The 25597-nt window shown below is 36.6% G+C and overlaps 1 protein-coding gene across 7 annotated transcripts in view; it reads left to right on the forward strand.

Annotated features, from left to right (window-relative positions):
• LOC113115162 (protein turtle homolog B-like) overlaps nucleotides 1-25597 on the forward strand; it is an 81014-nt gene that overhangs the window by 40421 nt on the left and 14996 nt on the right. For all 7 annotated transcript variants that reach the window (XR_003293837.1, XM_026282508.1, XM_026282510.1 and 4 more), the window contains exons 4-11: nucleotides 4172-4323; nucleotides 12107-12224; nucleotides 20411-20552; nucleotides 22111-22256; nucleotides 23952-24094; nucleotides 24168-24308; nucleotides 24407-24526; nucleotides 25229-25379. Coding sequence is in view for 6 of the 7 variants with exons in the window: in XM_026282508.1 (XP_026138293.1) it covers nucleotides 4172-4323; nucleotides 12107-12224; nucleotides 20411-20552; nucleotides 22111-22256; nucleotides 23952-24094; nucleotides 24168-24308; nucleotides 24407-24526; nucleotides 25229-25379 (1113 nt within the window). In the remaining variant the exon portion in view is untranslated. The remainder of the gene's footprint in view (nucleotides 1-4171; nucleotides 4324-12106; nucleotides 12225-20410; nucleotides 20553-22110; nucleotides 22257-23951; nucleotides 24095-24167; nucleotides 24309-24406; nucleotides 24527-25228; nucleotides 25380-25597) is intronic.

Here is a 25597-nt window from a genome sequence, read left to right on the forward strand (position 1 = left end):
TAGCTGACTTGGTCAGTTTATGATGAAATGCTTTATGTGCATTTATTATGTAGATAAGATTGAAATGATTATGATTGAAAGTCTTGCTGTTAGAAATAAAAACTAAACTCTAAAATATTTTTTTATAATCAACAACCTTTAGCTTGCTTTTTTATATGCCTTTTCCACCAAATTGGTGCTGGTTCGCATTTTCCCTGACTGAACAACAGCGTGATGCTGTGGATGCTTGATAGCTTTTCAAAACTCATAAACTTCAACAACTGTGTGAAGTGTGTAATAAACTGTATAGTTTCAGTTCACACATATTAAATGTATAAATAAAACTGAATTGCATTTTTGAAATTTGCATTTTAGTATTATCTTTTGCTTAGTCAAATTTTGTTTTGCACAGTGTAGTAATGTTTTGAACTGTTTTGCGCAACCCAGTTTTGTTTTTCATATTCTTCATTTTATTTTCTTTGTGGAATCTCATTTCGTTTTGCACGGTCTAGTTGCATTATTTTATTTTGTGCATTTTAGTTTTGTTTTGCACAGTGTCATTTGTTTGCCTCAATCTAGTTTTATTTTACACAATATAGTTGTGATTTAGGCAGCCTAGTTTTGTTTTGTGCAATCCTTTTTAATTATTACAATGTAGCCGTTTTGTTTTGCACATTCTAGCTTTGTTTTGCGCAAAGTGTATTTTGTGCAATAAAATTTTGTTTTGCACATTCTACTTTTGTTTTGCATTGTTGTTGCTTTATGCAATCAAACTTTGTTTTGCCCATTCTACTTTTGTTTCGCACAGTGTTGCTTTACACAATCAAGTTTTATTTTGCACATTCTACTTTTGTTTTGCACATTGTTTCTTTATGCAATCAAATTTTGTTTTGCACAATATGGTTTTGTTTTTCACAGTCAAGTTTTGTTTTGTGCATTCTGCTTTTGTTAGGAAAAAGTCAAGTTCTGTTTTTTTAATATCATTTAGTTTTGTACAACAATGTTTTTTGCTCACACATTTGGTTTTGTGCAGCCTCGTTTTGGTTTCACAGTCACTGTTTATCACTGCACCATGAGACCGCAACATTATTTACATTTTTAGAAAGAGACATCACAGCATAATATGCTCAATACTTACCATTCATGTACAGATTCGAGTTGCATCACAGATATGAACACTCAGTCACACTGCTTAAGCTTATCTTAAAAGTTTTGTAAGAAACACTGGTGTTCATTGGTATTCAGACTGCCCCACTTGTCCAAAAGCGTCTTTGTTGGGGCAGGTGCTGTCTGGTCTCACAAGGGCAGAAAGTCTGACAGCACTGGTTTCCTGAAGCTGGCTATATTAGCATCCACTTGTGTATGGATCCTATGTGGGCAGTGGCTGTTCTTCCTGCCAGGATGGGTGAGAGGGTGGCCGCGTGTTCCCAGCAGGTGTCAGCCGGGCAGATGTACCCGCTCAGAGAACAGTAGTGGCACTGTGGAGATGCTCAGGTCATCACACAGCCCTCCTTCATCAGTGCGGCCGTCACACTCATCTCTTTCAGAGCATCCTGCCCACACCCATAGTGGCCACAGATCATTAGCTTCTGATACTAAGTACCAATCCAAACCACAATAGTAAGGCTTAGTGGTTAAAGATCTGAGCTGGTAAACTGAAGGTTGCAGTTTTGAACCCATAATGGGTCAGATATCATCAGTGTGCCCTTGAGCAAAAAAATTATACAGCCAACATATGGAAGTTCTGTCATCGTTTTCTGATTCTCATGTCTTTTCAAACCTGCATGCTGGAACACAAAGAAAATATTTTGAAGAATATCTTAAGAACTGTTCTTACAAAGAATGATAACTATGTAAAAAACTTTACATAATTTTGTATTTATGTGTGATTCTGCAGACATGAATATCATGAGGATAAATGATTCGGTTGTTTTGTAAATGGGTGTCTTTTTAATTAGTAATTTTGTCTTGTTTGCCAGTAAAAATATCTAAAAATTGTTAGTCATGAGATATTTCCTTCTATGGAGGTCAACAGCAATAAGAAACTGTATACTGTACACATCAGTGTCCATGTGTATGTGGTTTTCTAGATCAGTTAATTTTCATAAGGAAATTAGGTTGAGAACACTCTATAGCTCAGCATATGAAATCTGTTTTCCTGGATCATTTTATTTAGGTACTATTAATAAGACATCAATCAGTATTTGAGAGCAAAAGGTTGTTTGCTTGCCAGAAGTTAATGTCTGGTGTGAAGCACAGAGAAAAGTTGAGTTGTTGAGCGTCTAGTCACTGAGCTCTGTCCAGACCATCTGTTCATGTGGAAAGACCTTCAGACAAGTGCCTTCTGAAATATGTCTTCTGTTTGTCATTCGCAGTGTGTGCCCAAGGTTTCTCAAAAACACATAGTGAGACGAGTCCAGAAAGTAGGACAGGTGTGTGATGGAGTTTGTTGGTCCCTAAAAGTACCTTCAAATGTTTATCAAAAAGTATTCCAAAGAGAAAACAGAGATTGAAGTGGTGAAAAGAAAGAAAAAATTAACTATAAGGCAATATCAGGGACATGCAAAACAGCATAATGTCAGAATAGACTTGGTGGGATGCCTAAACAACTAGACTATTTTTAGGATTCGCTCACATAAGACACTTTTAAAACAATATAGGATGTGTTGGAATGAAAGAGAAAGTTGTGAATTTTTACAATCTGAACTATTTATAACTTAAATAACAATGTGAGATGACGTATAAGACTATAGTGGCGGTAGTGTAAAGGGAATGAATTTAAAGGGGTAGTTCACCCAAAAATTATCCCATGATTTACTCCATCTTAGCCATCCTATATGACTTTCTTCTTTCAGACAAATGCAGTTGGAGTTATTTTAAAATTTGTCCTGGCTCTTCGAAGCTTTATAATGGCAGTGAATAGGTTTGAGATTTTTAAGACCAGTAATGTGCATCCATCTATCATAAAAAGTGATCCGCATGGCTCTAGATATTAAAAGCCTTTTTAAGTAAATGGATGTGTTTTTCTAAGAGAAGTGTCCATATTTACAACTTAAATAACAATAAAATATAAACCATAATCTCTAGCTTCAGCTAACTGTTGTACATGTGTTCACAAGAGATTGGAAAATGTGGTAACCAATGAGGAAGTGTAAAGAACAGAGCAAAACAAAACACCAGTCATGAATTAGAAGTACAAAACAAGGATTTTTTAAAGAAATATGTCAGAGGAGACTTGTTTTCCTTTACTGTAAACAAAGCTTGGTTCTCATGGGACTATTACATTATCATATTCCCCCCACCCCCCAGACCGGTGTGGAGTACTTTTTATGATGGATGGTACTCGACCTCTGTAAGGCTTGGAACTCGACCTCTGTAAGGCTTGATTATATTATATTTGTCTGAAAAAAAGTCATATACACCTAGGAGGGTAAGTAAATCATTTGGTAATTTTCATTTTTGACTGAACTATCCCTTTAAAACGCACGTTTTCTGAAAGGTTTTTTCTGTGAAAACTTCTTGACCTGCTGTCAGCACATTAATTAGCACTAGCGCTAAAACTAAAAAAACTAAAAAGAAATGCATGAAAAAAATAAAAAACAAACTAGTCGACCTCAACAGTGAACTAGTTTGTGGTTGGATTAGTCAACCACTGTGACCCATCCTTAGGGAATACATATTTTTAGTGATTTGATGCTGATCTCAGCTAGACGTTTTGGACTATAAATTCTTCTCCCTTGTGTTAACCTGCAACAGATTGTAGTGTGGATGAAAAAGCTCATGGTGGGCACAGATGGACAGATGTTCAGAGGCATTAAATGCTTGCTTTGTTTGTTTTTGACCAGGTGTTTGTGCTGTTGAAAGCAAAACTGCTATAGGCTAATGGTGACCCACATGCAGAGTAAGTTAGGATTTAATTGCTGAAAGTGCTCAATGCATATTCCTAGAGACTTGTTTTAGCACTTGATAAATAGGTACACATAAGTGTGATTATGCAAAATTATGCTGAAATGGAATGATCATCATTTGCAAAGTTCTACACATCCAGTGTAATCAGATGTACAGTATTGGTGGCAATACAACACCATTGGCTTTCATTAAAAAGGAGGCCTGAATTACATCAAAGAGGGTTGAGATTATTAAATATGAAAAAATCTAGACTCAACTTGTCATGTCTTTGTTTCTCTCCCAGCGCCCCCTACGTTCACGGACACGCCACCGCAGTACGTGGAGGCGAGGGAGGGTGGCAGCATTACTCTGACCTGCACTGCCTTTGGAAACCCCAAGCCGGTGGTCACCTGGCTGAGAGAGGGGGATCAGCTGACCAGCAACAAGAAATACATGGTAAGTGGGTTGAATTCTCTTTCTTAATCAGCATTTTTGACTTGTTTTCCTTTAGAAATATCTGAACACCCTGAAAACAATATTAATTTGCTTGAGAATAAAACATCACATTTTCCACAAAAAATACTAAGCAGTAATTGCAAACTTCAAAAAATAACTGCAACTTTTTATCTATTTGGAATTTTGTTATCTCTCAGTTCTGATAATTGCAAGATATAAACACAGGAATGCCATAAACTTGCAATTCTGTGGAAAAAGAGAAGAAAAAGTCATATCTTGGAAATCTTTTTTATTCCATGGTGGAATGAATTGTGAGAGAAAAAGTTTTTTGTTTTTCAAATTTAAAACTAAAAAATTTAACTAAAAAGTCACAATAAGGTTTATTATTATTATTATTACTTATAAATCGTATTATTTATTTATGCTGTCACAGAAATGGCCTTTCATAGTTTGCGCACCAAATCAGAATATTAGAATGATTTCTGAAGTGACACTAAAGACTAAAGTGGTGATGCTGAAATTTCAGCTTTGAAATCACAGGAATATATTACATTCGGAAATATATTAAAATAGAAAACAGTTATTTTAAATTGTAATAATATTTCACAATTGTTATTACTGTAAAAACCTTGGTGAGAATAAGATATTTAATAAAAAAAGGTTGATGCACAAACCAAGAAAATAAAAAGAAATGAGATGAAATTAAATTAAACTTAATTCAATATATATATTATGTGAATAAAATTATATTATATATTTTAATAAGACAAAACCAATTGTGTGTGAGAAAACCTTTTTCTCTGCAGTTTGAGCACTTTCGTTTCGGTTAGCTGCTGCCTTAAAGGGACACTAAGTAGGAATTACTCCCATCTAGTGGTGAAATTGTATTTTGCATTCAAACTAATTTTGCTCTCCAGCGCCTCGCTTTTTCAAATGCGCGTTGCATCTACGGTAGGCGATATGTACCAAAAAGCTTTGACAGGATGTCTTCTAATAGCACTTCGTCGAGTTTTCCTTCAGGTGAACAGGTGTGTTATTTCAAACAAACTGCAACATGACAACTAACAAACGAATGTTACAGTATGAATTACTGACTGTGGAAAACATGAAATATTGTAATTAGTAGTTATGTCTTTTTTATTCGTTATATTTTCTGAATAATGTGCATTGTTAGATATAAAAAAAATCTTATAATATAGATTGTAACACTGACTTACCTGTCGAGAAGAAAACTGGCCACTTCAGCGTCTCTTTTGAAATCTTTATCAAGCATTAGCTCTTTCCACCTAGAAAAAGCTTCCCCGACATTAACTCTTGTTTTCTGTAATCTACGGTCACGTTTCCTTTTACGTTCTATTTTTGACTGTTTTGGCGACGATGTTTTCTTCTCCTGTGGCGCGGCATATGTATGGTCCATAATAAGAATGCAATCCAGACTTTTAAACTTTCCGGTGCAGTTTCAAGCGCCTCTCACTGCTCTGCACCTGCGTTTCTGGCTCTGACCGAAAACGCGCTGTGGAAACGCGTTGGCTTAGTACTTTTTGTCCCTCTCTGCTATTATAGTTTTGCAAGATGGCGGAACTACATGGAAGCCTCCGTCGACCTACCCGTCCCATGTATATAAAGATAATAAATTCTTCATTTACAAGGATTAGTTTAAACATTGGCATAGGTATTTGTACACCATTGAGGGCATATTTATGAATAAAAATATTGATTTTAGATAATAAAATACCTAAAAAGTTACTTATTGTCCCTTTAAAGGGGTCCTATTGAATTTTAGTCAATTTGATGTGTGTATGTTTGGGCATAAAAATGATCTTCAAACTTACAAATCTCAAAGTCAAATCCAAAGGGAGATATTTCATTTAAAAAAATTGCTTCTCAAGAACTACAACGAACGGCTCGTTTGGACTACAACGTTTATTTTCCAGGTTTTGTGATATCACAAAGCGGCCCATTAGAATATCATTAAAATATCCCCGTACGGGTTCGGGTCTATATTTTAAATCATCAGCCGGGTCGGGTCCGAATCTATTACCTCGGGTCCCACCGTCCCGGGTCTGTTTAACATTGTGTGTAATACCCGTGCGATCGCCGATAGGAGTCATCTGACTCGAAGAACATCCGGCCGTGATCAAAGACTGCTTGTGTTTTTTGTAACTTGCAACTTGTAAAATTAGGAAAAGAAAAGAGTGAGCCAAAAAAAAGTGATCTCTCTCTCTCTCTCTTGCTTGCACACTCAGAGTTAATATACAAGTGCACGCACGGTATTAATGCTTGCAGACTTGACACACTCATATTTAATATATTTCAAATCAGCAACACAATCTGAGGTGAACTGTCACATTAATGTTTTCTATTACGCTCAAATTGCGTTAAAGCATTTTAGGTTGATACAGCTAGCACGCATGTGCAGTCTCAAGCGCCTTTCATGTTTCTATGGCAACCAGTGAGGGACACTTGGAATGCCAAACCGCGTTTTACATTTTCTCCCATTTTTATAAAATTATAAATGAACCGTTTAATCTTAAAGTTTTAGTGGTTCAGATTCAGACTCGATGCTGAGCAGAGAGCACAGACAGAGATCAGATGATAGTAAATAAATAACGTCAGCGGCCATGGCATTGCACGAGCGATCGTTATTATAGTTCAAAAGGCAAACAGTCTAAGTTATTAAGCGAATTAACTCGAGTCAGAATGTACATGTGCACAGTAGCATTTGTCATCCGTCACCGTGACATCAAGTGGACTTTTGAAGCTGAAATAATGAGTGGATTCAGCTTGGACTTGGAATAACGAGATGAAAAACATGGATAACTTTCTTGTCGGAGGATTGTAATGCATCACAAGCAGTCGGGTACAAGGAAGAGAGACTACGGCTCTTTAAATTAGGTAAGACAAAAAGCTGTATTCTTCGCAACAGGTTTATTTACTTGTAATAGCAATTTAAGGTGGAAAATGTGAACGTCGGATCCAGTCGGGTCTGTGTCTTCCTGGCGGGTTCGGGTCTAGATTTCAAATAATATACGGGTCCGGGTAGACATTTCTCGGATCTACACGGGTCCGGGTCCAGCTTTTGAAATATTAGACGGGTCATGGTCGGTTCGGTGTAGTACATTACGGGTCTCTGTCGGGTTCAGGCATGAATTTTTGGACCCGTGAAGACCTCTAATGTGCATCTCGTCAGCCGTTACTAGGGAAAACTTGATTTTTACCTCTCCAACAGTGCCTCCTGCTGGCAGAGAATGAAGTTGCATATATATGCCACCTGGGAAACACTGGACTATGGTATAAATAAATTAATCTGTATAACAGTTTCACTGCAATTCATGTAATAATGTTAGAATTCTATAACAATAAAAATAATACATACAACCTTATTTGTACATAGTAAATGCAGTTATTTTCTAGGCGGTTGTTGACATTCTATCTTAAAGCTGATTTAGCCCCAAAAAACTAAAACGTTACCACTCTAATATGTCTTGCAATAATCGTGCTTACAATGGTTCTGCGCAGTCCTCTTTCTGGGTCTGAATTAGGGCTGTGTGAAAAAAAAGATCACGATTTCTGATCAATTTTGCGATTTTAATTACTATTTTAACACACACACATGCTTTACCGTCATGAAACATTTCCAAAAGAAAACCAATTAGAGCTTTATCAAAAAGTTGTAACATGTTTCTAGAACAGACATAAGTCAATATAATCACTAAGTGTGACAAAATGTCTAGACATATGGCAAAATGTATTTTTTTTTTATTTTGGCCATGCATTGGTCATAGAGCACATTGTAGCGGTTCCTCAGGTGTTGAAATATATTCACACATACTCCATCTGCAGTGCATTTACAGTATGTTTAGGTGGTGCAGAAGCAGTGAGAGCACATTATTGTAGAGCAAAAGCACATTAATACACATTAATATACACATAAAACCAGGTGCGCGCTCAGATACATGCTGTGCTCACCCTGATTTTGATTAAATGCACAGCCCTAGTCTGAATCTGGCTCAAACTGATATAGCAATATTGACGCCATCCTTAACTATACGTCAATATTGCAAAATATTGCAGACGGAACTTGCTGCTTTGGCAATACTGAAACACTGTCCAAACTGTTCGCCAGTCACAACGCACTGGGATAACTAACCAATCACGACACATCTAGTTTTTTGGAAGGTGGGTGTTCAACAAACCTGGAACTAATCAAGCTGTTTGTGCAAGGCTGGAGAGAAAGAAATTGTAATTATGCAAATTCTGTAAAAAAATAATGCATTTTTTGAAACACCAAACATGAGAGCATGTTCTAGTACACCTCCAAAACAAATTCAAGACATTGTAAAAGAGCATAATAATAAAGTAGAAATTGACAATGTACTTTTTGTCTCCAAATAAAGCCAGTATGAATTTAGTCTAGCCATGAATTTGATCTGCAGTGAATTGTACTGTCTCATTTTTCTTTTGGAAACGGAAGCATGAATCATCACTAGCTATTTGTAAGAAAAGGCTCTGTCAGTCAGGGCCTGTGTCGGGGGTCTGACAGTTGAAAAGCACACGCCTGCACTGGGAATGGAGAAAAACTGACAAGCGTGTTTCCACCTTACACTGCATGCGGGTTGCGAGGGAGGAAGCGGTGCAGGATTTGACAGAACAGGCAGTCAGTCTGGCTTCAGTAGGCATTGCCTCTCAGCACATCAGAAGAGCGATCCCTGAGGAAACAGACAAATAAAAGACAAGAGAGACAGTGTAGCCGCTTCTGTCTTACATCTGAATGTTCACTTTCATCTGTTTTAGACTAGCCACCTGCACCACCTCTGTTCGCCGTGCTCTTCTTTTTTTTTGCATTTCCCAGTATGCTTTTGGTCACAGCTAGCCTTTACACGAGGCGTGTTTGAGTGCCATTTACCCTATTCTTCCTGCCATTCTCGCTCACCGGCGATTGATGAACATTGAACAGGAAGTGTTGGCTGGCTGCTGTTTTTCCTTCATGACCGCTCTTAGCAAGGTTATTCCCTCCGTGGCTACTCTTCTCCTCCTTCACGCCACGGCCCTGCAGTGTATTCCCTTAAGATCACGTTTGTCTCAAACCCAGTTTATTTATTATTGTAGCAAGCCCTTCAAACAAAACATTACAAAAAATAATTAATTAAATATTATGTGATTTATTATTATTATTATTATAGTTTGCAGCTTTTTTATTTATTTATAAAAAATACATTTATTGTTAATTAGAATGTGTATGCCTTTACAGTGGTGGCCAAAATTGTTCGAACACCTGGCAAATCTGAAAATATTGACCTTTTTTGCCTCCAAAACATGATTTAATTTCATAATGTTTCTGAAACATGCAGATTGTTGTTCTAAGTGAGTTGTACTGTTTTTATCCACTTTTAACTTTAATATTTGGTATGTCCACCTTTTACAGCAATTACAGTAGCAAATCTCTCTGGCATAGTGTCAATATATTTCCAGAGAACTTTAACATTAATGTTATCCCATGCCTAATGCAACTCATCGCTCCTTAGAATGTAAAAAAGATGTGTCCAGTTTATTTGAGGTCCAGATTTGAGGCGGCAAGTCCATCATTTTCAGTGTTCCTGCATATTCCTTCTGTCTCAGGAAATTCCGGCAATAGTTCATTTTATGGGTATTATAATGGCCAAATCATCAAAAACAATAGAAACCTCTTAAATATGCCAAGTGTTCTAACACCTTTGGCCACCACTGTATATAAAAATATCAACATTAGAAGTTATTAGACATTTTTACATTATTACACACTGAATGTTAAGTAGTATTATACAAATGTGCAAAACATAAGACGTGTTGTCCAAAATGATACAAAATATCATATGTATACATAGCTTTTTATGAGTGGCCTAAGTGTGCGAAATATACTTTGTTGGGGGTCATTGTACGCTTAATCCCTGACGCTCTGCAGAAAAATTTGCGCTTGATTTTTGTCAGTGAATGTGAATGTTAGCAGAAGGTTAGGAAATTCCACATCACATTTAGTAAATTGCCCATCTTGATTTAGCTGCAATTAGATTGTATCAAATCTATATTAAATAATTTCTTCTGTAGGGGGAAAGCACTCAGCTTCGGCTCTTACTTTTAAAAGCCGTTCCCACTGCTAACCGGCCACAGTCCCAGACATTTACTCAAAAGAAGTGTGTCGTGACCTCACCTTTGAGAACAGTGGTGTGGAGGCCGGTGGTCCTCCATTATTTTCCTTGCTTCCATGGCTAGAAGGTAGAGAAATGGAGGAATGTGGAGAAGGAATACACACGCTAAAGAGCAAGAGGCACAGAAGTCTCGTCTCGATGCACAGAGCTTGTTTCTCACCCTGCCCTCCTCCACAGCAGTGTGTGTTTAAATAAAGCTCTTCGCACACACACAGTGTTTGAGAGAGTTTATTATCTGCTCTCGTCTGGGTCATCAGTGTGACGTGTTTGTCAGCGACAGGATGGTGATGGAACAGGCCGGGAGGATTTGACACACCTTGGGATATTGTGTGGGAGGAACAATAAGGCCAGTCTCCTCTGGCTAAAGCTATCGACGTGCAGAGAATAAGGCTCGACCCACTCCTTCCAAAATGTCCTTGCAGGGAACTATTTCATGTCTTCCATGTGTTGTTTCGGAATATGCAGCTGCACTTTTAATCTCATTTGGGGATGCTGATTTAATTTGATTGATTTGTTACGAAGCGCACAAGCAAAACTATAAACAATTTCTTTTTACACTTGGTTTGAAATCTGATTTTTGAAAAGGCATTTTTTAAATTAAATTAATTTGAAACTATTTTATAAATTACACTTGATATCTGATTTCTGAAAATGTGCTTTAAAATTAAATTCAAATATTAATTTTAAACTATTAATAAATTTAATTAATAAATTAAATATATATTATCTGAACATTATTTTTATACTTTATATTATTTAATGTTAATTATATTATAATGATATTTTATATATGTATAATAATATTGTATTACATTTTTTATCTATTTTATAAATGTATTTTATTTTAATTGTAGCAATATTTTGTTTATATTGAATGAAGATTGAATATGGTAAAAAGTAAACAAATATATGCAGCAATAAATGCATAATAAATGATTATTTTGTTGATTATTTTGATGCAGAGGTTTTCAAAGTTTTTCATGGCATGGACTTTTAAAAAATTAATGTCACATACAAAGACTAATTTATGCTGTGTATAAAAATATTACCGCAGAAATGTTGAAGATGTATGAACGCATGAAGAAGTACGTATGCTAAAAATAGTGCTATCAATTTCCAGAAAAAAATGTCTTTAGAAAGTCCAAAATTAAATTCAATGTTCGCATTATTTGAAAATGTATTTATCATATTATATTATATTATATTATATTATATTATATTATATTATATTATATTATATTATATTATATTATATAGATCATCATGATTTAAAGATGTTTTAATGTTTTTACTGTAAATCACTTGATAAAACGTATTGATAAAGTAGAAAATGGGGGAAAATACATGAAGCATAATTAATTAATATTAATATTAATTAATATTGTAATACAGTATGTAAAATGTACAGTAGTATAAAATATACTTTGTAAAAAAAAAATCTCCTTCTGGCCCTTTATGTCTTCATGGGATGAAAATGGGATATAAAGAACTCAATGCATATTAGTGACATGCTAAGCCAAATTGTTACCACACTGATTTTTAACCATTTTGTCCATTTTGTGTAACCCATGTTTAATACATATATACCGTTTGTACAGGTGAGTGACGGCAGTCTAACGGTGCAGGCCATCACGCGGGAAGACCGGGGGGCCTACAGCTGCCGTGCCCACAGTGACCAGGGGGAGGCGCTACACACCACCCGCCTTCTGGTGCAAGGTGAGCATCCACGGATAGCAATGTCTGTGTTGCAACCAAGCGAGCCGCACTAGCCTTCAAAAGTGAAGTCAGATCATTTTGATCGCCCAAAGGTGGCTGGTCCCAGTAAAGGTCATGAACCCCGCCCTCTCAATGTAATCTAATGAGGCGTGAGAGAAACTAAATAATTACATTTCACTTTAAATAATTTTTTTCCAAAGATGGTTTTCATAATTTTATGTAGTTTTTATTACGCTGATGTAAAAAACAAGTATTTGTTTTTTAACTTGTTGGCGGCAACTGACTTCAGGATTTTAAGGAGAAGACTGGAGTTGTATTAACCTTATTTCAACACAAGCCTCTTCTATGGCAAACAGCGGATAAAAATTGGAGCAATCCTGACAAAAGTGTCAGGAGTGTGTGCTTGCAATTGGAGTGTGGGCAGGACGAGGCTCCACTTCACTCTCTACTGCACAGACTCTGGTCCCAAATCAGCGCAATATGGCAGCGCCCTATTGAGCCATTGGCGGCTTCACTTTGCTTCATTGGAAGAGAGTGAAGGTGTGTCGGATGAGTTCTTTATATCCCATTTTCATCCCATGAAAATCAGGTGTGTCTCCTTGTTTAGCAGGTGTCGTTAAGGTGCAATACTGTCACCTAGGAGGTCAACCAGGCACTGGCACTGGAGTAGGTTATTTGCATGTCATGTTATCATAAGTGTCCTGTTCAATTTAAATATTGTGATTATCGCCAAAACCGGTATATTGTGACACACATACAACACATAACCATTGATTTTCCTTCTCTAGCAAAGAGATACATACACAATAAACAAGCACATTTATACACAAAAAGAAAACGTCTTTTACTAGTCAGGAGAGCAGGGTTTCCACGGGGTCTTAAATAGTCTTAAATTTAGTTGTGTCAAATTTAAGGCCTTAAAAAGTCTTAAATTGCACAAGAAAGTCTTAATTATGATTTTGCGAGGTTGTAAATTTGGTGACGGAAAGACCAGAAATGCGATATGGCTGAATTTTACTATTAAACTTAAAAACTCTATGAAATTTGAGTGGTGCTTTGTGTATGTACATTTTCAATACAACTGTTGTTTTGTTCAGAGTTCAGACCAATGCAAAAATTTACCCATGTTTTTACCCTGAAAACACGCAGAGTTTTACGAATAGAATAAACGTCTGAAGCCATAAGAGAAACATACAAAATATGCCGAGAAGGGGGGCGCGACAACTGGAATTGAGAACCACTGGGTTAAATAGTGCTTTTATTGTGCATTATTTTAGTAATTTCCTCAAGTTTCGCACTTACACCAAAAGCGCATGCACCACCACTGATTTATATTAATGGAGCGCAATAGCTGCGCTCAGTCTCCAACTGCTCGTGAGCCACAAATACCAAAATGAGTGGCTAACTATGCTAAAACGTTCAAATTGATACAAGATTATGGAAAAATGACTGTTTTGGCGGGTATCAACTATCAAGTTAAACAAAGTCAGTTTTAAAACGTTAAATAGATGAGAAAGAGAACGCATGTTGTGTAACAGTAAATTGGGTCTGTGGATAAACTTTTAAAGGGAATGCTGTCCAATATCTCTGCTGCTGTCTGTCATTGTTAATCAAAGAACAAAAGACAAAATCAGTTCCTGATCTTGACTAAATACGTTTTATAACTTTAATGGTAAGCATTAGTTTGTATAACATTTTTACAATGAAGACTACAGAAATTTAATTTGATAACAATTTTAATATGATTACTTTAATTTCTGTAGTGTTTCTTACCTGAATAAAAACCCTGAAAAACTTTTTAATAGTATTTTCTATTATTGTTTATTAGCTCTCTTTATTCTATTGCATTTATTTGTGCTGTTGTTTGCATTTTTTTTTCTTATTTTATTACTGACATTTTACTTTAGTTTTTTTTTTTTTATGAAAATAAAACTTTGCGTTGAACAAAAGTAGGTTTCTGTTTGTATATGCTGTCAATTATAGCACTTAGAAGAAGAAAAAAATCGGAATCTTCAAAAATCGGTATCGGTTTCAAAAAAAAAAAAATCAGAAATAAGAAAATTACAATCGGTGCATTTCTAATTATTTATGCATTTGTAACTGCAGGTTAAAGTATACCATGTAATATAATGTTATTAAAATAATGATTAATACTTCTGACTCATGCATTTTCTTAAAAATGGTTTAAAGGCTGAAATGTCATCATTTAGAAAACTTTTAGTTTTTGTGAAAACTTGCATCTGAACTGTACTGTAAATTATGCTTTTTACAGTAATTTTACAGTTTAATATGATACTATACACATTGCCCTACCTCGCTTATATGGTAATCATTTTATTTGTGCAGGTCTTAAAAATCCTGCAGAAACCCTGCAGGAGCAAGCAAGTGTCCTTCACTGTCAATATTTGTCCTTTTCTCGCTACTGTGGTCATCGCGTCCTGTCGATACTAGGTGAAAAGGTGCAAAGCCCTCTGTGCTCCCTGGTTAATTAGTCTCTTTCAGTGAATCTGTGTATGGACACATCAATGTTGTCAGAGTCTGGTCTTTCCGTCTCGTCACTCTGTGTAAGCACATCAGCCGCAGTCAATATGCTCAGTCCGCTCCATCTGCGTAGATCACTTCCTGTCACTCAGCTCCTAATGGAGCCTTCCGGTAGAAGCTGTTTACAGCCCTGCTAGGAGTGATGGAGGTGATATACTGCAGGTTTACAGTTACCTCTCATGTCTTGTACACTCTCATTCTCTTCTGTTTTCATTATGTGGACCAGCATATATTTTCACCACAAAAATTTTTATGTATAATGTACATAATGTATACTATTATAATGGACTTTATAATTATGACTTTGTATATCATAACTTTACATTTGTTTTATCTCAACAATGACTCAGTATCTCATATATATTTAATCTCATATGACATTTTATCTCATAATTATGATTTACCAAAGCATTTTGTTTTCTTAAATGGCAGAAATGGGCCTCCATACCTTTTGGCCTGGCTTCTGAGAACAAGTTGAAATAATGATTTTAAAGGGATTGTTCACCCATAAATGACAATTTTCTTTCTTATGTTGAACACAGAAGATGATATTTTGAAGAATGCCAATCAAACAATGAATGGTTCCCAGATGACTTACATAGTATTTCTTTCCCTATGGAAGGCAATGGGTACCAACATCTGTTTGGTTACCAGCATTCTTCAAAATATGTTCTTTTGCGTTCAGCATTTGGGAAGCTCCAAACATTTGGTTTGGAACGACATGAGGGTGAGTAAATTATGAAAATATTCAAATTTTTGGGTGAACTATTCCTCTAAAGGGGATAAAAATTATCCGTCATCATCACACTGGTCCATTTAAGCCATGGATCAAACGTCACCTGGAAAAATATCTGCCTGTCTGGTCTCCTTCAAGATGGATATGAGGGGATCTGTTTGATAATTGTGTGAATTTTATGCACATGCAAATAGAAAAATGGTTGTTTGCTCTGAGTCAGCACTTGGTACTGGTACCACAGTCTCTCCCCATATGGTCACTGCGTTAGTACAGAATGATGAAGTGGTTCAGTTTATTATCCATGGGCCGTGTACAGTATGACAGCAAACATGAACAAGCTGCCTGTCACTGGCTTTGTGGCTTTCACTGCAGTCAGATTTATGGCAGTGGAGCATGGCTGTGAATACAGAGCAGCACGCTAACAAACAGCCTGCGCTGGGAAGCAGAGAATTTAGAGGACACTTGTGATCACAGAGCACCAGGAAACATCATGGAGCTTTTTGTCCATACTGTCTACATAACCTGCTAAGAGCTTGCTAATATATACTGAATATTAACAATATATCTGGGATGATTTCAAAACAATTAATTTTTTTCCCCCTTAATTAGTGAAAGCTAATTCATGAAAGCTAGATGCCTCGTCAGTGCTTCCTTGGGGCCAACGGGGAAAGCGGGCCAGCTGGGGCTAGAGGAATGGCTATGAACAAAGATGGAGTTTCTCTGTGTCTGGAGAGCGTTAGTGCCATGGATCACTTCATAAAGTTAACAGCTACAACACCAGCACTCAAGACTTTTAAAATCATTTTTGTTCAAAACTCACTTTCAGACAGCAGAGAGTGTTTAGAATAACTTCATTTGATGTGAATTATGATCACTATACAAGGCAGAAATATTTATAAGAGATCCAAAAGGCTATGCATGCTAGCCATTTATGCTACCATAGTAAACATGGTAAATATTACCGCTTGAAGAAATCAGGCGTCAACTTCTTATTCTCTATCAGAATTGTTTTTTTAGTAACATATTTTATCTGTCATAAGTCTCGTCTAGAGAGTTTAGCTCTGCGTATCTCATATATAGAAAGCATAGAAATTATTTTTCTTTCTAAATGTGATGTATATACTGTGACTACAAATAAACAGAAAGCGACTCCACTGAATAAGTAGTCTGTGTTCATACTGCTTTATTTCTGTGTGACTAATTTTCAATCCTTGTATCACTTATTATTTTAAAACATCAGTGCTTTTGGATTTGTAATTTTTAACAAAGCATGCAAAAAAATGGCTGCTTTTTTCATGTTCATTTTGTAATTGCGCTAGTTCTTGTGTCTTATTATTTATTCGTTTTTTGATAACTTCTCTTTGTTGGTGAAATGATGGGTTTGCATGACGTTGTTCCTGAGAGGCATGTAAAGGGTAGGTTTTAGTGAAGCGAAATTGAACTTCTGGCCCGACGGTGGAAACGCAGCTTGATTTTGGTCCAAGGTCCAAAACTATTATCCCTGCCCAGCCCATTTAAAGTACTGGCTTCCACTGGCCCGAAAAATAGGCTATTGGAGACCCATTTTTAATGGCTTTGTTTTTTTGTTTTTTTTTTGCTTTTTACTTGGACAATACATTTCTAAGAGACCAAGACATTAGATTTATTTTGCCATGTTTTGGTGTGAGATGTTTACTTGCATTATACTTTTTGAATCCACTTGGCAACAATGTCTGCTTAATTGAATTGATGGATTAAATCTTAACCAATTTAAGTCATTCCGAGTACATAAACATTGAAACTGAATATCTGATCATATTGAGATATATATATTAGGGGTGTAACGATACGCGTATTCGTATTGAACCGTTCGGTACGAGGCTTTCGGTTCAGTACGCGGTACGCATCATGTATACCGAACAGTTCGTTGGACTAATTAATTATAAAAAAAATTTTTTTTATATATATATATATTTACGCCGACATCACCTTATTGTGTCAGTATCTGGGAAAAGACAAAAAAAAGGAGAAACATACACGCAAAAATCTATCCCCGCAGCATTTAGACACCAGTACACCATTATAGCTTACAGGGAATAATGGTTGGTTATTGGAGGATCTTCTATTTCGGGTCTGTTAAATGCATTAGACATTTTGCAACGAGCCTTCAGCGCGTGCTGAGTGAGCGAGCGCCTTAGAGGCTGTTCACATATCGTGCCTAAAAATGCGTGGAAAACGCTAAGCACGTCTTTCTTCTCCTTTCCAAAGCGCTCGGGCAGAAGCGCTCATGAGGCGTCTGTCTTTGCAAAGCAACAATGACGTGCTCTCTCCATGAGACGCGGAAATTTCAGCAAAGGATAAATGGATTTGCAGCTCTAAAAATTGCTTGCAGTAGCTGTGCTACTAAAATTTATTTCAAAATTGCAATCCATATACAACTATGATCAGCTGTTCCTTCATCTTGGCTGAGTTTTCAACGTTGTTACGGGAAAGGATGAAGCTGATTGGTTAGTTCTTGTCACATGACCCGCGGTGCGCTTGCGGCATTCTGAAAAGTTGAGATGTTTTTACATTTTGCTGTATCTAAAACGTACCGAACTGATCCGAACCGTGACATCAGTGTATCGTATCGAACCGAACCGTGAATTTTGTGAACCGTTACACCCCTATATGTATATGTATGTATATGTATATATATATATATATATATATATATATATATATATATATATATATATATATATATATATATATATATATATACTGTATATATGTACTGTATAAGCAATATCATCTGCCCTACCTGGATTTAGAGCTTTAGTTGGAGTGATCTATAAGAGGATAATCTGCTCTCATTTGAGTACCAACGAGTCAGATGGAGACACATATGAACTGTGCCGAGCCAAAATTGCCTTGGCCGTGGGCTGTTTTGTTTAGTAAACTAGCAATATTGTTTTTACAAAAAGCAATATTCTCATGAAGCCTCTGGAGAGGCACTCTAGTTAAAACCTGCTTCAATAACACGAGTGCGAGCAACGCCAGGGATATTTTTAGATGCTTTCAAGTGATGCCTTTTGCGATTTCATTTTAATAAGCAAAGCTGCGCTACTGTCAATAATCCCCTTAGATGCCGTGTCATTTACTGCACATTAAGGAAACATCCAGGAAGCTCTCAGCATAGTCCATGCATTAAGATTAGAAGATATTTCACAGCCAGTCATGGGTTTGTTTGTGCAAAGAGTAGCACTCATGCTGGATCTTTCTGCAGAGCAGCCACAAATCTCACAGCGGTCCGAGTGTCACAACAGTATTCCTGCCTACCCACACGTCTAATTAAAAGTCTATTGGCAATTTCAGTGACAGCCTCATGTGGGAAGCATAATATTCTCTGTGGGAAAGTAGTATCCTTGCTGTCTTTATTAGACAGGTTTATGTACACACATAAACATGGGAGGAGAATTAGGATAATTGCAAGGAATACCACATCTGTGGCATGCAGTTGATTACCACAGACAATAATTTCTTTCCCTTGTGTATATAAACAAAAATTAAATGTGTTTGCACTTGCAGCAAATACGGCAAGAAACAGAAAGTTAGCAGGCAAATGGCTGGCACACTGTCACACTGTTTTGAAAGTATAACCACTCTTACATGTTAGCGTAGCATGCTAGCTTGTTAGCATTGAGTTTACAGGTTGTCATTTAGACAATTTAAGTTGCACATAAATGTAATATGAATACTAAAGAGGTTTTGGGTTGTGTTTCACAGTTTGGTTTATGTATGTTTATTTGATCTGCTTTAAAAGTTCTGTTCTTTTAGTTCTTGCTACCTCTTTCTTTTGTTTTCCGGTCATGTCACTGGTTTATTGTTTTGTGTAATTAGTCTTATGTTGTAATCAGTTGTTCTTGATTAGAATTGTTAGTCTAGAACCAGAGAACAAATGGAAGAGGAAGCAGGATCTATAGACTAGAGGGCGGGGTTTAATTTTTGCGCTCCTCCTCTCATCTTTCACTCGCAGTATGTCAGACATATAATGGAAGTGGATGGGAATCACGGTTTTGAGTAAAATCACATTTCTGCAATGTCTGAACTGTTTGAACTGTCCTGAGAGCGTCCTGAGTGCGTTCTCAACAGAAGGCACGGTTGAGATGTGACTCAAAGATGATTCCTTGATTCCCATCCTCTTCCATATTATGACTGAACGACTGCAACAGTTTGAGTTAAAAATCATCTTTTGTGTTTTACTGAAGAAACGAAGTCACCTACATCTTGGATGGCCTGGGGGTAAGCAGATGAATACATTAGGATTTTATGTTACATCTGCTGTTGTTTAATAACTATCTATTGCATTATTTTGCGTCATGTGTGTTACCATGAGGGTGCGTTGTGTTTGCATGAATGACTCTATGTACCTTTTGTATATTAGTATATACTTCAGCTTGTGGAAAAGCTACCCGTGATGAATTTAGATTTTTCTGTATTTTTTACAAAATTATTCTGACAAACACGTGACAGTATTATTTTGTAAAAACAGTGCATAACTGTAAATGGGTCTCATAGTGTACATGTGATTTTATATCTCATAAATTCAAATGTATTTCTTGCAAATGTAAATTTACTTGTCAAATTTGCAACATTTTATAATCCCAAATTTGCAAATGTGTCAATTCCACATACTGCAATTATGACTGGACAATTGTGACTTTCTCAATTGTGACTTCATATCTTCAAAGTTACAATTATATTTCTTATGATTTACACATTACATCTCAGAACTGTGACTTTATCTCAAAATGTTCTCAAAATTGTTTCCCTCACAATTGCAACTTTATGTACAGCTCACATTAGTCTAAACAATAACCCTATTTTTCTGTTTTGATTTTTGCTTATTTGTCAGTCTATAACCCTTGTCGCTGTTTGCTTCCACCAGGTCCTCCATACATCGTGTCACCACCTGAGAACATCACTGTTAACATATCCCAGAATGCCCAATTTACGTGCCAAGCAGAGGCGTATCCTGGCAACCTGACCTATACCTGGTACTGGGAGGAGGACAACGTCTACTTCAAGAAGTAAAGTTATGATCGAGTTCACTACTGTGCCAAGTTTCAGAGTCTTGAATACAGGAGTTGCTGTGTGTGTGTGTCTGTCAGTTTTAGATTAGAGCCTAATATATTTTTAGACCCAGAATCCCTGAATCTCAAGCCCTCTACAGCTGCATTAAGGCAAATGCTAGCGCAGTGACGCGGAGGTGCACACAGCAGGTTTTTGTGCCAGGATGGGAACATCTTGTGACACTGTGCTTGTGTCATCACATGCCTAAAAAAACATGCTGATCATCTGAAGCCAAGCCAGAAGCTGTTCTGACTCCCCCAAGCGTGGCCGTATTGACCCTCTATATGTAGGGCTGTAGTCTGTTCCTCTCTGTGGAAACAGGCCAGAATAGTGTTTCGAAATAACCGTTTCCAGTACTATTGAACTGTGAGGGGCGGAAGGATGTTCATGGGAATATTCAGACTGCTGGCCAATTTACCACTTTGTGTAAAAACACTTTCGTAGACACTGATATTTATAAAATTAACCAAAAGAGCAACATTTGTTTTTTTGTCTGCAGACATACATACATCCTCAGGGTTGTAGATTATGAAGTCTTTAACGGGGGTCTAAAACAGTACTGCAGGGGGTTTGCCAAATATGATCTAATCTCAAATTATTTTATTTTTTATTTCATTTTGTTTTATTATTTATTTTTGTGAAAAGAACAAAGTTTATTGATGAAAAAAATAGATAAAGTTAACTTTAACCAAAGCCAAAGTCAAGAAGCTAAATTTCAACTGAATGCCATTTTCCCATCAATTATAAATAATAGTTTTAATATTTATATCTTATATATGTCTTTCTTTTCCTTAACTGTGACTTTATGTCTCGTAATTGTGATATTATACTCACAAATATGTCTAGATAATAGCTGCAATTTTATACCTCTCAAATGTATCTAGTTCCCATGATTGCAACTGTAATTATGCAGTTGCAACTTTTTATATCTTGCAAATGTCACATCGATTTCTCATAATTAAGATTAACATTAACACTCTCATAACTTTGACATTGTCTCACAATTTTATTTCTCATAACTGTGACTTTACTCTCAGAGTTTTGTCAGTCTCAAAATTTCAGTCTCATACTTGTGACTCTTAAATTGTAACTTTCACAAAAAAAATTATATTATGTCATATTTGTGACTTTCTCATTCTTCCTTTATTATATAAGAATTTTCATAACTGTGACTTTATATATCACAATTGCAATTTTATTTATCACAAATGTGGCTTTATATCCAATTTTTCTAAATGTCATACTTGTGACTTTCCCTTTACTGTGCTCTTCATCGACAGTATATGCTATATCAAATGTAGCTTTAATTCTAGTCACTGTTTTGATGTTTAATTTTCATCAGTAAGTATAACTTTCATTTAAACCTTTCTCACAATTACCTTTTTTATTACTCACTCTGAGGCAGAAACAGACTGCCACAATGATGAGACACTTTAACAGCCTCAGTTCTTCTCGGTGTACAAACACGTTTAATAATATTTTTCAAACGGATCATCTCTCTTTTCTTCCCTGCAGTGATCTGAAGCTCCGCGTTCGCATCTTTATTGACGGAACCCTCATTATCTACAGAGTGAAGCCAGAGGATGCTGGGAAATACACCTGCAGCCCAAGTAACAGCCTGGGCATCTCCCCCTCTGCTTCAGCTTACCTGACCGTGCAATGTGAGTTTCACCTTCAACCCATTAAAGAGCCTGAAGCACCAGGCCTGCGTTTAAAATCTCAGTCTATGTCTTGTGTGCCTTTGAGGTGTTTTATGTCAAGTATACTATCATCAGAGCGGGTAATTGGTGTCTGTCACGTACAGGGAAAGAGCTATTTACACCCTTTGAGATGCCGTGGTGGCTGCTAGGAGGGTTTGAGGGCTCGCTTCCATCTGCACCAGGACTCTTGTGGCGGATAAGCCCCGAGTCTGAGCTGCCTCTGTGTCTGTCTGTCTGTCTGTCTCTGTTGGATAGAAAAAAGACAGATTGGAGAAGCCTAACATACTGCGGTCACCATGAAAAATTGGAATTGTGACAGTTATAAATGACAGCCAAGAGCTGTCACTGAAGCAACTTCAATTCGTTATTAGAAAACAAATAGTTCCAGCTCTGAATTCTAAAAGAAGCCACTGTAACACAGACAGAATACACAGATGTGAATGCAAATCAGTGTTCAAATCCTACAATATCACCTACAGTTACACACATAATAATTCATTGAGGTTATCATAATTAAAAAATATAATTATTTGTATTGACAACATTTTCACTTTATAATAAACATTTTCTGTTTTAGTGTTTTAATTAATTCTGTTTTCTGTTTTAATTTTGGGTGTTCTATATATAATTTCTCTATATTATATTATATTATATTATATTATATTATATTATATTTTACTTGCAAAAATTTAATAATGAACTTAATTTAATGTTTGTTTGTGTATAACACACACACACACACACACACAGGCATACAATTATGAGTTTTTTTTTGCATGTTTCCTTTGTCATATATATAATACAATATAATATAATATAATATAATATAATATAATATAATATAATATAATATAATATAATATAATATAATATAATATAATATAATATAATATAATATAATATACAAGACATCCCTCAGCAGCCCTCTTCTGTAGATGTAGTTGGATATCTGCCATGAAAAAAAAAGATAGTTTACTGCTAATGACAATATTTCAAGCCAGTAATGATTGTTACAACAGAAAGAAAGTGTAATGTGTAGAGAAAATTTGTATTTTCTCGAACATTAATTTTCAGCAGGCAAGGAGGCATATAGAATTCAAAAGATGGCTTGTTTCTCTCATTTTGCAACCCAGAACAGTATGTCATGATGACCCACTATATCATCACAGCAGAAAAGAGGTCAGGGGTGACAAGTGGTCCTTAATGAATTAACTATAGCGTGGCAGTTTGAAGAGAGAAGACATTAGCTGTGGAAAAGCACATTATATTGTGTCATATGCCGAGCAGTGGCTGACTCTCTCATTAGCAGCCGCTCCTCTGTGCCGCTGAGGTTGTGCTACATCAGTCAGCGACACCCCAGGGCTGCTGCAGGTGAGAGAACTTCACAGGAAGCGCTTTAAATAACACTTAAATATTCCGTTACCACACATATCTTACACAGGCTCCCAAACACTGCGATTTTGCAGTGGAAATATGGGAGATGTGTTGATTTAGACTTTAAAATCTATAACTGTTATGAACTGTATTATGATGGATAAAGTACTTTGACAGCATAGCGAGACTGACATGATTATTTCATTTGTTGTATCTGTTTTAGCATAACTAACATTATTACCCATGTTCCTCATTCCTGTTTGGACCGTATCGTCTCCACAGACCCTGCCCGTGTTGTGAACATGCCACCTGTCATCTACGTCCCAAGAAAGTTGCCAGGAATTATTCGCTGCCCAGTGGATGCCAACCCCCCAGTTACGTCAGTCCGATGGGAGAAAGATGGCTATCCCCTCAGAATCGAGAAGGTCTGTAATGCATGGACTTCTGGCGTCTGAATTGGTTTGACAACACTCCAGTTCTCTGATGTTTCTCTTACAGTATCCTGGATGGAGCCAGATGGCAGACGGAAGCATTCGGGTGGCAGAGGTCACTGAAGACTCCCTTGGCACCTACACCTGTGTGCCTTACAATGTCCTAGGTACCATGGGACAGTCCCCTCCGGCCACTCTGGTGCTAAAGGTGAGTCAGTGCATCTTAATTAAAAAGAATCACATTTTCCTTGAATTTTTGAGATGTGTTGTGTGGTTTGTGAGATAAACATCATGATATGACCCCAGGACCCCCCCTACTTCAACGTGAGGCCTGGGGGGGAGTACCGTCAAGAGGCAGGGAGAGAGCTGGTCATCCCCTGCGCTGCTTCTGGGGACCCTGAGATTCCCACCATTGTATGGAGAAAGGTACCATGACTAACGGAAAAATTAAATGGGTCATCTGATCCAAAAATCACTTTTATATGTTGTTTGAACATAAATGTGTGCTGGCAACCACCCTATAATGATAAAAATCCACCCAGTGTTTTTTTTTTTTTAAATCTCTATAAACAACAACCAAGCCATTCTGTGATGTCACACAGACCCAGGCTGCTCTACCGAAATGCATCTATGTTTGTGCAAATTATTCGTGATCCAGCTTCACCTACAGATGAAGTGACTATAATGGCGAGTTCACACTGCATGATTTTCAAAATCATCAGATCATCATTGTTTTCACACTGCACGACTATTGGGGTAGATTTCAGTTGCGGCTGTCTTCACATTGCACGACAGATCGGGCACAGGAGATTACACACTGCATGACTTCATGTCTTAAGACCATATCTTATGAGAACGGCTCATCACCCCACAAAAGAGAGGGGATGGGTGAGCAAAGTTCATTAACATGTAAAGGGAAATGCAAGCTGATTTTAACAAGGTAAAAAGGGTGTTTTTTACACTACCATTGAGAAATTTAGTAAAAGTACGCTATAGACTTTTCATCAAGACTTTAAAGAATCATATAATGTGGAAAATGGGCATCCGATGACCCCTTTAAGTGTATTATTTTTTTCATTTTCATAGATAGTTAATCATGAATTGTTTATTATTGTCTCCTTTGTCAAGGTCGGGAAGCCCAGCAGAAGCAAACATAACATCTTACCAAGTGGTAGCTTGCAATTCGTGTCTCTAAGCAAAGAGGACCATGGGGAGTGGGAATGTGTTGCCACCAACGTAGTTACAAGCATCACTGCCAGCACACGTCTTTTTGTAATAGGTAAATGACTCTTATCTTTCTTTCTATCTTACTATTTGTCTGTCTTTCTGTCTATCTATCCATCTATCTATGGAGGCTTTAGTGTTGCACACTGTAAAATGACCTTAATTACAATATTTGTATTCTTTTAATTACATTTTTGGTCTGTAAATTGTTTTGGCCTAGGTCAGCACACTATGCACAATTGTGAAGGTTCTTAAGCACAAAAAATACATCAA

Source organism: Carassius auratus, chromosome 15 (assembly GCF_003368295.1).
Source record: "Carassius auratus strain Wakin chromosome 15, ASM336829v1, whole genome shotgun sequence".
Taxonomy (NCBI): Eukaryota; Metazoa; Chordata; class Actinopteri; order Cypriniformes; family Cyprinidae; genus Carassius; species Carassius auratus.